Consider the following 13,490-nt stretch of genomic DNA (forward strand, 5'->3'; position numbering starts at 1 on the left):
TATGGGAGAAGGAGCCAACACAATGGCTAGTCTTTATTGGAAAAAAGAAACTTCACAGCACATTTTGAGTAAGTTAGTGCAAAGGCTCAGTGGGCCAGCTGGTGAGGCACCAGCTTGTAATGGGTTCCACAGCTAGGGCATCGCTGGGCCTCGCCTTTGTGCAGCCAGAACCAGATGACGGTACTATTGTCCTCTTCACCTGAAAGGGAAAAGGTGGTTGAAGTCCATCCAACCTAGAAATGGAGACTTTCAATATTAACCTCCTCCTCAGACACCTCTAAGACACAAAGTTATGGCTGACATCTTGAGAGATCAATTCAAGCTCTCTCCTTCCCCACTTTTCAGATGAAGAAATGAGGCCCTGAGTTTACTTATGGGCTCACATCAGAGTCACTATTAGGTTCTAACAGTAGTTCTGCCTATGTAGAATCCCAAAGCATAGTCCATTCTGATATATAGCCCTAGTGCCTAAAATGGTATCTGGCAAAGAGGAAGTACAATAAATATTTTCTGGATGAATACTCTTTCATGCTGCATCCCCAATGAGCTGGTATTACTGATGTTCTATGCCTCTTTATAGTAAGGACAACCTACTTAATTAATGAAGGTTAATGAAGTTTGAAAGGGCCAGGGGACCCTTAGAATAACTCATTTACACACATATCCCCTTTACACACACGCACACACACACACCATACACACAAAAGATTTGAAACATCTTACTGACATCCTGTATAGAATACATTAAACAAATGGACAAAAAAATAGTGGTGAGGTACTTACAGATGCAGCCCACTATTCGCTTGTTGGTGATAGATGGGACTAAATTAGGGTCTTCCTTAGTGCCTGCAGCTGCCTTTGGGGCTAGCATATTGTATGGGTCCTGAAAAAGAATTAAGCCATTATGCCAAATGATCCCTGCCCTCCAAAAGCTAGTGGTACTGTTCCCACACAAATCAGGTTCCCTATCTCAAATGCTACCAGAGAGGAGACCGTTCTGATCCCATCATCCAAGCCCATGAACTCCAGAGAAGGCACAGAAAGGAGCTTCTCACCAGTCCTTTCCGTGCAGCCATCATGACCTCCCTCTCCAGCCCAGTCGCCTGGTCATCATCAGTAGGAACACCACCTGAAGGAAAAAACGTGAATTATGATGTCTGAATTATCAAGACGAAAAATGCATTATACACGAACGTTTACATATAATTTACAAGCTCCTAAGGGCTACTCAAACACACTGTCTCCTAAGAACCACTGTCACGATCCCCAAAAGCGGCAGCACAGGGTAATCTTTTCTTCCTTCAACCACGGAGACCAATATTTCTACACATTTTTTCTAAAAGTAAGTCAGAGTCCTACTGGGGTTCGTCCAACTTGAGGTGAGCGCGGCTCTGAAGCGCAGCTTAGCCTCTCCGCATCCCGGTTGCAACCCCTGTCCCCCAAGGTCACCCGGCGCCTCAGTTTAGGATTCTTCCGGAGCGGGGGTCAGTTCGGTGGGCGGCAGCACAAGCGGCCAGGAATAACAGGGAGAAGCCCGCCGAGCCTGAGGCATTCAGGGCCCCGGAGCAGTCACTGGGGCCCCGAGGAGCTGAACGGCCCGCCCCGCTTCGCTGCCCTGGCACCACCCCGGGAGGGCAACGGTGCCGGTCCCTGACGCGCCGGGCGGGCCGAGTACCTCCAGATGCCATGGTGCGCACCGCGGCGACTCCATTGGGACCGCGGGCCCTAAGGGCCTGCGCGGCCAGCGCTCCAACTCCGCGAAGTAACCTTGAAGCCATCACGCCCGCTACAAACAGCAGCACTTCCGGGAGCAGGCTCCGGAAAGAGGCGTGATTTCCGGGGGAGGGCTTCCCCCCAACCGCCTGTCGGACTTCCGCTTCCTCCAGGCCTGGAGCCCGCCCCCAGTCACGTGACTCTGGTTGGAGGCCGGGAGAGTCAGCGCGTGCCTGGTTCTCACTGCCGTCCTCAGCTGCTCGGTCCCGGAGGCACCCGGGCCGTCTCGGTATGAAACGTAGGCTTCTGGGGCTTTGCCCTTTACTAACGCAGAGGCAGCTCGTTTTGCGCCCTTGGGACTCCGTGGCCTCCTCCGTAGAATGAGGCGACCACAGTGGAGTTCCTGTGCGTGTTTCCTGCTAGTTGTGCTCTCTAAACGAGGAGGCTTCTTGATGGAACTTGTTAAGCCCGAGTCTGTCAAGAGACTTGCTGGACCCCCAAATGATTTAAATTTATTTTATTCTTTTTCCCCAAATGACTTAAATTTAGGAGCTAGCTCCTGAAGGCCACTGTGTTAACTGTTATGCGGGTTCGCCGGGCAGTGTGAGGCATCGCGAACTTGTTGCATTGGCCCAGTCTGTAAGAACTTGGGCAGGACCTGCCCGCAGTCCTAGCATCAGTTTCCTGTTACAGTGGCGCTGAGATGATGAAGTCGTTGTGGGGATGAGGTCCAGGCTTCAGGTGGGACCGGGGAGGGGAAGGAGGATTGGGCCAGATTTAGGGCCCCTCCCAGGACCAAGACCTTTGGTGATGTGGAGTGAGGGGGTGGGCTATACCCGGAGGTTATTAACCAAGGAACAAGTTAAGGGACGCTGTTGTGTCCTGACTTGTTATAATTTCAAATCCATGTTTTGAAAGCTTGTTTTGGACAAAGTTGTTTGTGGTTTGAACTCGTTTTGAAGTTGGGTATTAGGACTTAATGTAACTCTCGCCCCTGGCGTGGAGAGGACTGTTAATGTCCTTGACACCGCTGTAGCAGCAGTGGGTCCATCGTGTAACAGACTTTTAAACATTAAAAACCAAGAGGTTTGATCAACACCTCGAGAGTGTTCAGTCTGGGCAAGGCTACTCTTTCTTGATCTAAATAGTTCTCTGAAGATCTTGAGACACTTTCTCCTGCCCTAGTGAGGCTACTTTTGGTCAGCAGTGGTGTTAAACCCTGCAGCAGTCTTAGAGAAGGGGCATCTGTCCCGGCCTTGGCACTCGTAGGCAGTGGCACAATCCGTTTAGTGATCTCGTCGAAGCAGCACACCTTCCTGCCAACACTGGTGCCCTGGGAGTGAGGAACCTAAGCTGGAAGCTTTATCCAGCTTTTAGTTGGAAGGATTGACTCTACCCAGTGTGGAAAGGTATACCTCAACTAAATTTGGACTCTCATCTCCCCTTGCCTGGAACAATAGCGTAATTAACCTGTCACTGGTTTGAAGTATGTTATTTCTTTATTAGCTTATAAAGAGACATCCTTATGCTATTGGCTTGTGAAATATTATAAATTTTAATTCCCTCAATGAACCTGTATTAAATAAATCGTTAGTAAAGACAGTCTCAGTCTCTGAGCATAATTTGCCCCAAATAAAATAGAGGAGCAAGAAGGGAAGTTGATAATGGGAAGTGGAGTCACCGAAGGTACCTGGGCCAGAGTTCCCTGGTTAAAACTGAAAACATCTTCCATAGCTCCCGATGCCTGCAAGCTGAGGTGTGCAAGCTTCTTAGAAGGGTCAGCATTCAAAAGTGTAAACACTGCTCCTCATCGGCTGCTAGGACTTTGTTCACATTGTCAGTATAGCCCTATCTCAGTCTGACTCCATGGAATATGTTTCCCTACCAGATGGAGATTCCCTTCAGAGCAAGAATTATGCTCTATTCATCTTTGAATCCTCAAGTGCCTTCTAGAGGCCCGGCATGTGGGCACCTGGGTGGCTCAGTTGGTTAAGCGACTGCCTTCGGCTCAGGTCATGATCCTGGAGTCCCGGGATCGAGTCCCACATGGGGCTCCCTGCTCAGCAGGGGGTCTGCTTCTCCCTCTGCCCTCTTCCCTCTCGTGCTCTCTGTCTCTCATTCTCTCTCTCTCAAATAAATAAATAAAATCTTTAAAAAAAAAAAAAAATAAAATAGAGGCCCGGCATGTAACAGGAGCAAGTAAATTTTAGTCACTTTACTTCTTGGAGAGATTATACAGAATAAGTTTTCTAGGGCTTCTCCTGGCCCAGTGAGGTCAATTTGAGGTACACTGGGGAGGGTTGAAGTCGCAGGTGTTTCCATCTGTCCCGTGCAGGTTATATTTTCAAAAGGACCTGGTGGAGCATTTCTTCATGGGAGCATATTTGGTCTTCATGGGTGCCCCCTCCACCAAGCAAAAAATGGTCTCTCTTCTGAGGCAAAGAATGTCTCGATCCTCTTGAAAGGTGGGTTTTGCTTTGAATGTCTTCCAGTCTTACTCCCTTCTCTCTTAACCTCCAGTGCAACTGCTCCAAATTAAATTGGGGGGAAAAAATTCCATAAATCTTAGGAACGTTCCCCAAGAATCTAGGGTTGATTTGTACCTGTGGTTAAATATTTAATGCTAGGGAAAAAGCATTGGTCTGAAATACAGGTGTCTGGGATGGAACCGCACCAGTTAGCCTAGCCAGTTACTTTTCTTTTGGCCACCCATTTCCTCATCAGTAAAATTGATTAGACTAGATTAGTATTTCCCAGAATCCTAGTCTCAAGAGATGCTGTCAGTAAAAAGGACTTGGGAAGTCCTGCATTTACTGAATTCCCTCTTGGAGATGCACATTCTAGCACATTAAAGGCTCTGATTAGGCCTGCAGCGAAGAATCCTGTTTAATTCACCTGTGGTTTAAGCCAGAGTTTTTCCATCTTCATTGACCCCTCTTTGCCAAGAAGCACCTAACCCAACTCTCAGCAGGCCAGTGAGAAATGCAGTTGTGAGGAGTTATGATTCCCTGCTGCCTGACCACAAGACTGGTTCACTCCAGTCTATGAAATGGAAATAAGGTTTATGCCTAATCATAGGACATTTTTGCAAGTCCTTATTCAGCTCACAAAAGACCTGGGATTCTTCAGACTTTGCAGGTGAGCTCCTATGTCAGGACCAGTCTCTAAGCATCCCCACCCACGCCCTGCTGCTTCCCGCTCCCACTACCCTCTGCTCACACCCCTGCCCCCTAATGTCTCCTTGGGAAACAGTCTCCCCTACTCCGGCTCCATCATTGTCTTTGCCAAAATAAGAAACTTTCACTGAGTATTATATTTTTACTTTTATAGGATAATTTTTAGTGGTCAAAATACATATTGTAATAAGTCAAACATATATGGTGAGTGAGGAAAAGGTTCAATATTAACAGTTTTGTGTTTTTCCATTTATTTTCCTTTCTCTATGCCAGGGTTTCTCAACTTCAACACCATTGGTATTTTGGATTGGATAATTCTTTCCAGGGTAGGGTGCAGTCCTGTGTGCATTGTAGGATTTTTACCATTTCTGCCATTCGCATTCCCCAGTGGTGACAACCAAAAATGTCTTCAGCCATTGCCATGTGTCCCCTGGAGGGCAAAATCACCCTGATTGAGAATCACTGCTCCATGCTCATATAGACATATTCAAACAAATGCACATATAAGGGATGTTTCTTTTTTTTTTAAGATTTTTTATTTACTCATTTGAGAGAGAGAGCAAGCAAGAGCATGAGCAGGGGGAAGGGGCAGAGGGAGAAGCAGGCTGCCAGAAGAGTCCTAGCTCAGCAGGGAGCCCGATGTGGGGCTCGATCCCAGGACCCTAGGATCATGACCTGAGCCGAAGGCAGACGTTTAACCAAATGAGCCACCCAGGTGCCCCCTAAGGGATTTTTCTTAAAATATACAGATATAGGGTGCCTGGGTGGCTCAGTTGGTTAAGCGACTGCCTTCAGCTCAGGTCATGATCCTGGAATCCCGGGATCGAGTCCTGCATCGGGCTCCCTGCTCAGCAGGGAGTCTGCTTCTCCCTCTCCCGCTCCCCCCTCTTGTGCTCTTTCTCTCTCTCACTCTCACATAAATAAATAAAATCTTTAAAAAAAAATAAATAAATAAATAAAAATAAAATAAAAAAAATATACAGATATATAAGTGAATATCAATTACAAAAATATATATTACCAGAAAATGTATTACCTATCCAGAAATGAAGAAAACATTTTTTAATTGGCTATTCATATTCTTACTAGGGGAGGTCCTTTATCTTATTGACTTGCAGAGACTCTTTGAATGTTAAGGAGGTTGTATTGAGTCCTTCCCATGGGCCAAGGCTGGTCCCTATTCAAAGGGAATAAAATGTGGCTTCTTCCTCAAATAGATCACAAGAAAGTGGAAGGGGTGAGAACTTGTTCTTAGTTTGGGCAGAGTTCTCACAAGCTTGAAAGAATGGGGTCATAAAAGGGACTTAATCTGCATTTCTGTTGCTCTGGCTGGGCCACAGAGACCCTGACCACTTACAAAGGCATGTGTAGGGCCAATTTTTAATTATAACGAGTCGGGTAAGGGGGAGACGGTTGCTCTGTGCAGGCCTGCTGGGATGCTGCTTCAGCCAGGGACAGCCCGGACCTCAAGGGCCACCTAAGGAGGCCTGAGGAAGGTGTGATAAAGTGGCTGAACGTCCTGCAGTCTGCTGGGAGCTAGGACTCTTCTGGCAGCAAAGCCAGGTCAGAACAAATGAAACGTTTTTGTGCAGATGCCACAAATCTGAAATGGGTCACCTGGAACTGTGGTCAGCATGAGGCCTGAGCTCATGCGCTGGGGCTCAGAGGGATCAAAGGAGGATTATTCTGTGTGTGTGTGTGTGTGTGTGTGCGCACGTGGGTGGGGGGGGGTGGGGGGGGGCGGGTGTGTGTGTAAGAAACAAAAGCACTGGTTGTGGTCAACCAGTGGGGCCGTACAGGAACAAATGTGAATTTCCACCCTTCCTCTCCCAGAACCCTTCTCTCACCCCATAACCCTCTTCCCCATCCCACGGAGCCCCCTTTACCCTTCCAGAGAGGAACATAAACTCCACCTGGGAAATCCTAATCTTCCTCTCTCCCCCCATGCCATCTCTTCCTTTCCCCTCTTCCCTTCATCTCCCTCCATCAGCCTGCTGGGCAGGCCCATGGGATCTGTTCTTCCTGGGTCAGTCAGGCCCCACTGACCCGCACAGAAGAGGTGAGTAAAGGGCTGTTTGCAGAGGGGTGGCGGGGTTTTAGGCAGCCCCCAGGGATCTTGAGGACCAGGGACGGCCACCCTGGGCCCAATGGTATTTGCATCTGGGGAGTGCTGAACAGCAGGAGGAGCAGCTAGAGCCTTGGCAGAGAGGGTAGGGTGGAGGTGAGGAGCAAAGTGACCCTAGCCGGCAACCAGAGGGCAAGGGAGTCCCTCGATGCCACCCATGGATGACAGCCCCCCAGGCGAAGAGCAGGGGTGGAGGGGGATCCAGAGGGGCACACAGAGAGTGATCAGCATGGTTCTCTGCCTGGGATGATGTCCTGCTCAATGGTTCAACTACACTGTCATTCCCAGGTCCTTGCTCCGTTGTCCATGGTACCCAATGCTAAATATGCCCAACCATCTGTTTTCTGGGTTCCTTCTTCCAAGTTGGCAAGCACTGTCAGAGAAAAGCGTACACCACGAGAGGCTTGTGACTGTCACTCTTGGCTGAACCCTCCATGTTGGGAGCTCGGTGGTTCTTTCCTTCACTGTGCCCTGCCCATCTTGTATTTCCCTGAGAGTCAGCCTCCCTTCCCTCCTCTTCTTCACCCTCCTCCTCCGTTTCCTTCGTCCCCTCCCCCCTGGTCTTGGAGGAACAGGGTCTCTCCTCCCCAAGGCTGCCCCTTCACCTGCTGGGCTCTTCACCCTCTCCCTGCATCAGGCCCCTTCCCTTGGCTTCAAGGATGCTGAGACCCTAGTCTTTTCTCAGGTCAGTGCCTCTTCCATCCACTTCCAGACTTCTGGAAGAACAGCTCTCTCCCTGTGTTTGTCTACCTCTTCAGTGGCCACTTACGATGTCACCCAACCTACTGTTTGACCCCACTGTGCCCTGAAATTCTGTTGCTAAGTTCACCCTTGGCCCCCCATTTGCCAACCCCAGACTCTGTTTATAACCTCATTCTTTTAGACATCTTCCTGTTGTTAGCTGCCTTGTCCTTGCCTTCACTCAAACTAAGCTTCCTCTACCTTGCCTTTCAGCCTCTTGGCTCTTCTTCCTCCACTGGAGGTTGATCTCCAGGGACCATTTCTGTCATTCAGGCCTTACCAGAGCCCTCGTTCCACTCCCAGCCCGCCCTCCCCAGCTAAACTGCCTACCCCCATCTCCACCTTTCTCTGTTCCTTCAGTACTCAATCACATATACTGCCAAGAAAACCCTTTGTATGGCCCTCAAGGTTCTCCTCAGGCTGGCTGTCACCTACGTGTTCTGTCCTTCCCCACTGATCACTGACAATCCAGTCTTCAAACACACCATTTACATTCATGCCTTCGCACATTCTATTCCCTTTTCCTTGAATGCTTCTCCTTCTTTTGGAAACGAGTTGGTATTCCAACTCCAACTCCAGGACTGTGGGCAAATGTTATCTCGTCTGTGAGGTCATCAGACTTCCACCCACGGGGTTGTTATCCCACTTGTGTGTGCTCCTAGAGTACTGGGCCTGCTTCCATTAGGAGATTGATTACACAGCGTAATTACCTTTTTTGTGTGTGTTTTGCATCTGGGCAACCAATGCGTGATAGCTGCTCGGTGTTTGTTGAGTGACTACTGAATGGATGGATGCATTACACAGGACAATTGTTTATCTGTGTTTTGCTGTACCTGGTTATTGAAATTTTTCTTAATTTTGTTACATAATGTCCTTGTATAAGATCCTATATGAGAAGTTACTTTTGTAATTGAAAATAAGGAAAAACTTTTATTTCCTTCTACCATAGAGACTCTGTATTATATAGAGAAGCATGTAGACCCTTGTGTCCATGCTCCTCCCACACACACACACTTTTCTTTCTTTTTTTTTAAAGATTTTATTTATTTATCTGAGAGAGAGAATGGGAGACAGAGAACATGAGAGGGGAAGGGTCAGAGGGAGAAGCAGACCCCCTGCTGAGCAGGGAGCCCGATGTGGGACTCGATCCCAGGACTCCAGAATCATGACCTGAGCTGAAGGCAGTTGCTTAACCAACTGAGCCACCCAGGCGCCCCCACACTTTTATTTCTTGCTTCCAAGAAGCTCAGAGACAGGCTTAATATTCATTCACATAATCACATTAGCCCCTCTGGCCAAAATATGGCTCTTCCTTCTCTTTGTGGTTTTGATTCTTTTTTTAATCTTTTCTCCAATATCTCTTTTGAAATCAAACAGTGGAGTATGGAAGAAAAGGTATACACTGCGGTGTCAGAGAAACATGGGTTCAGAAGGTCTTGCAACTAGCAGCTCTATAACTTGGGCAACTTAACCTCTCTGAACCTCCAATTTCCCTTTTGTAGGGTCATTAAAAAGGATTGAGTTACAATGTATATAGTGCATGTAGCACTTGCTAGATGATCAATAAAAGATAATTACATGAAGGAGAATAAATGAATAAAATAATTGAAAGTGTCCCTCCAGGCTGGCCGATGGAAGTCGGGGTCCTGGGAAGGAGCAAGGCCAACTTGCCTAAAGCCCCTCTCCCCTGAGTCAATCCCAGCTCTAGGGTCACTATTCAGAGGACTCTTGGGAACACAGCTTTTTAACCGGGCTAAGATATCAAGTCAGCACATAGCATGTGGTTCTGCAGAGCAGGGGTTGAAGGAACAAGAGATCCTAGGAGGAGGTGGAGACTGAGCTCAGTTGGCATGACCAGGCCCAGAGGAGGGCCTCTGTTGGAGTCCCTGAGCCACCTGAGGCAGCCCTATTGGCCAAACCTCCTTTTCTCTCCTTCCAAAGTCCTCTGGTTATTGAAATGTGGAGAAATGTGGAGGGCCTCAAGGACACAGGGCCTCAACACAAAGAAGTGAGAACAACAGGTACTAAAATGAGAGCAAAACTCTGGGAGACGTGGGGAAAGACAGGCCAGTAGCAATGAGAGCCCTGGGCTTAAATGTGGGCTCTCATAGCCCAGTGCATGGCCCTGGGAGTAGTCAAAGTGCCCTCCAGCTCACAGTGAAGATGGAATGAGCTAATGTTGGTGGAAGCGTTTGTATCCTGAAGAAGGATTATTGTTCTGCAGGCGCCTGGGTGGCTCAGTCGGTTAAGTGTCTGCCTTCGGCTCAGGTCACAATCTTAGGGTCCTGGGATCTCAGGGTCTTGGGATGGAGCCCCACATCGGGCTCTCTGCTCACTGGGGAGTCTGTTCTCCCTCTCACTCTCTCTCTGTGCTCTCCCCTCTCCTTCCATCCCCCTCTCTCTCTCAAATAAATAAAATCTTAAAAAAAAAAGAATTATTCTTGTATAGGTTAATATTTTCAACTTTGCCTGGAGCTGGCTCACTCGGTCTCTTCATATTAAACTTTTAAATGACGCTCATTAAAATGAATCTACCTATGTATGTTTAAAACATTTAAAATGGCAGGAGTAAAAAAAAAATTTTAAATAAAAAATAAAATGGCAGGCATTCTCCAAAGAACAGGAAGGAGTTCAGATGGGCTTTCAACCTCTTCAATATCCCTTTTAACAAATGGAAGTCAGATGAATACATGAGCCCAAACTCCTAGCGGAGCTGATCAAAGGAAGTAAAGGTCAAGTTAGCAGTGTTGCTAGAAAGGCCTTCCAACACACCAAGGCCTCTGCCTTCTCTCCCTCATGTCCTGGCCCCGGGAGAGGGGCTCCCTCAGGGTATATGGGCTTAGCTAGAGTGCCCGCGGTAGCTTTGGCCAGCTCAGCACAGCTCTACCGCCCTCCTGCCTGGAAAACCACGCAGGAGGACGATGAATTAGCTATTCATGATGCCTAATTAAAAATCAGTGCCCCAGAAGAGTAGGATATGAGTTTTAAATGATGACAGGACGGGCTGAGGATGACGAGAAATAGTGTGTGTAAATGGCCTAGCTCGGGGCCAGGCACAGGGTAGGGGCTCGACCAGTTTGTCGAGTGTGAATCTGCCGGGGCCAACATCCTCCAAAGCGCGCGCACACAGCCGCACACACTCACACACACTCAGCTACACATGCCTAGGACAGACACATCTGTTCTCAAAGCAAAACGGGGTGAATAATCATCACGGACGGTGGTTATAAGAGGAGCGCTCTCAACACACAACACGGTCAGTGTCTTTACTTGGCAAAGATCTCAAGTGGTCTGATGGTGGAGAGGCCTCCGTGGGCCAGGGTTCAAATCTTGGCGTCGCCTCCTTCTGTCGGTGTGCCTTGGCAAGTGGCCCTTTCCCTCTGGGCCTCCCTGTTCTCATCGGTCCGGAAGCCCTGGTCCCCAGGTGAGGATCCCGCGACTTTACTGCGCGTAAAATGGGGGGCGCGGATCAAAAGCTCAGAGAGGTGAGCGGGTGCTGGGCGTGGCCCTAGGGCCTCTGCGGCAGGGAGCACCGCCCACCCGTGGGCTTCCGGCGCGGCGCATGGCGTGCACGTGGGTGCGCGCGTGGCGGGGGTTGGGGGGGCGCCGGCAGCGGCGCGCACTCTCGGATGCTGGGCGGCTGTTGCCTGCCCAGGTGCAACCTGCCGGTGCAACGTTAGGGACGCGGGAAGGCCCCTGCGGCCTTGAAGGTAGGAACCCGCTCCTCTCCCCAGCCCGGTCTTCCGTCGTTCCAGCCCCACCGTCCTCCTCCAGGCCTGTGCCCGGGCTTCCGCACCCTCCCCAGCCCTCTTAGCCCTGCCCTGCCCGCCCAGTTAGGACTGCCGACTGTCCCAAGGTCGCTGTAGGTCAGATCTGGCACAGCCGCCCGCCTCCTTGTTTGCGCTCTCCTGGATTTCCCGGTTCAACACGTGTGCTTGCGTGTTACTCCAACCCCGGGCGCCTTGCTGGACCCAGGGCTGGCCCTACTCTCCTGGGTGGAAGTGTCTCCAAAGCATCGTTTGCTTTGTTGGGACGGAACTGTCTTCAAACTAACTTGAGAATTGGTTTACGTTTTGGTTGATTTGGTGGTTTTGTGTGTGCGTGTTTTTCCAGTGTTTCCCTAGGGCACAAAGGGTAGCTGCTATTTTCTTTCCAGAAAGGCTCTCTGTTCCCAGCCCATGCCTAGTTTGATGGATGTGCAGTTTATAATACTGGAGACTGTTTGACTTTTCTTTGTGGATAAAACTCATTTCATCTTTCAGATTGCGAGCTGAGGCCGTGCTAACCAGAGCCTCTGCCCTCACTAACATTCCTAAGCTATTAAATATTTGTTTAAAAGGATGGACATAAAGCATGGTGTTAGGAGTAAGGCATCTTGAAAAAAGCGATATTCACAAAAACAGGGCTGTTGTCATAGTCTCAGTTAATCTTGGATCCTTTTTTTTTTTTTAAATCAAAGCTCGAAGCATTTTGGATTCCATAATTATCTGACCTCATGGCTACACTTTAAGACAGGTTATTTTATTTTTCTTGTAGGGAGGAAAGCAAAAGAACAAAAAGTGGGGCAACATGTTGAAATCACACCGTGGGACAGCGATGGAGAGTGGGAGGGTTGCGGAGGGAGACTGAACGTTCCAGGCTTTGGGCTTGGGTTTGCAGGATTTCGGGGTTTGCAGTGGGATGAGGTGGGCAGATGGAGTTGCAGTCCCTGGGCTGAATGGGAGAGGAGGGAGCATGGTGAAACCAGATGGCTTCACATCTTAGCCTGGAAAGAATATGAGTGCGATGGAGGAGGAATAGGTCCTGGCTGGTTGGTGTTGGGGGCTTGGGGGGGGGAGAGGACAGAAGAAGTAAAGTTTAGATGTTGAGTGTGTTTCCCCATTTGACTGGAATGGCCTTTTGTCTCCTCCTGTGTTCCTGTCTCAACACCTAGCGCACAGCACTTGGAGCAGGTCAGATTAACCAGAATGATCATTTTTGATTGATTCCTGGGTGCATCTTTGTTGACATGTTAACAGCTATTGAAGTTGGGCTGTGTTGTCTTCCTTTGTGTCGTTGTTCACTTGGCAGCTTTTTGTCTTTCTTGGTGGCATAGAAAGTCATGATGCTTGGGGCACCTGGCTGGCTAGTCATTAAAGGATGCAACTGTTGATCTCAGGGTTGTAAGTTCGAACCCCACGTTGGGTGTAGAGATGACTTAAAAATAAAAATAAAATCTTTGACGGGGGGGAAAGTCATGATGCTCTTAAAATTGTGGCATCCCACATATAGTAATGAAGTACTATAGCCAGCTGTGGCCTTGGTCCAGCAATTGCAGGTTTCAGAGTTGGGGACTCAGGCAGAAAAGATGACCTTTTATCAGACTGTACCCTTCTACTGTCGTTCATTTCTTCTTTGAAAATGCTAATGTTTTCAAGGAACATGACAGAGGGGGTGATAAAAACAAGAACAACAGATACAAGTATGAAAAATGTATTACTTTGTGGGTTGGAGAGAGAAGAAGTAGCTGGTGGATGTGTCTCCTTTCCTGGTAAAATTGGACCACCATATAACCACTGGTAGATGGATACCTTTGAGTGAAATGTGCTTTGCCACAGCCAGGCTTAGCCGCCCACTAGGCAGGCAGCCCTCCCCCTTGAGACTGCTCATGTCCAGCCAGTCTGAATACAGCTGTTGGGACTGTGGGGCCCATGCTCCACCATCCATTGGAGTCTTGGTGACCCTGGGTCTACCCA

The 13,490-nt window shown here is 48.9% G+C and overlaps 2 protein-coding genes across 3 annotated transcripts in view; one reads left to right on the forward strand and one right to left on the reverse strand.

Annotated features, from left to right (window-relative positions):
* Nucleotides 1-1,831, reverse strand: COX5B (cytochrome c oxidase subunit 5B). The gene is made up of 4 exons (XM_031028745.2): nucleotides 1,676-1,831; nucleotides 1,056-1,129; nucleotides 784-883; nucleotides 1-199 (listed from the first exon to the last, which is right to left on the reverse strand). The coding sequence occupies exons 1-4, from the start codon at nucleotides 1,776-1,778 to the stop codon at nucleotides 87-89; spliced, it is 390 nt and encodes a 129-aa protein (XP_030884605.1). The 5' UTR covers nucleotides 1,779-1,831; the 3' UTR covers nucleotides 1-86.
* Nucleotides 1,832-1,914: 83 nt separating this feature from the next.
* FAM178B (family with sequence similarity 178 member B) overlaps nucleotides 1,915-13,490 on the forward strand; it is a 116,477-nt gene continuing 104,901 nt past the window's right edge. The window contains exon 1 of one of the 2 annotated variants that reach the window (XM_031028742.2): nucleotides 1,915-2,002. The gene's annotated coding sequence lies outside the window, so the exon portion shown is untranslated. Of the gene's footprint in view, nucleotides 2,003-11,367; nucleotides 11,466-13,490 lie in introns of those variants that run through there. The other variant, XM_081833434.1, reaches the window with a different exon arrangement.

The sequence above is a fragment of the Leptonychotes weddellii genome, chromosome 10 (genome assembly GCF_054177405.1).
Source record: "Leptonychotes weddellii isolate Sample4059 chromosome 10, ASM5417740v2, whole genome shotgun sequence".
Taxonomy (NCBI): Eukaryota; Metazoa; Chordata; class Mammalia; order Carnivora; family Phocidae; genus Leptonychotes; species Leptonychotes weddellii.

Coding starts and splice junctions, on each gene's coding strand:
- COX5B (XM_031028745.2), bottom strand. CDS start 1,778: ATGGCTTCAAGGTTACTTCGCGGAGTTGGAGCGCTGGCCGCGCAGGCC. Junction 884..1,055: donor TGGCTGCACGGAAAGGACTG/GTGAGAAGCTCC, acceptor ATTCTTTTTCAG/GACCCATACAATATGCTAGC. Junction 200..783: donor GCGAATAGTGGGCTGCATCT/GTAAGTACCTCA, acceptor TTTCCCTTTCAG/GTGAAGAGGACAATAGTACC.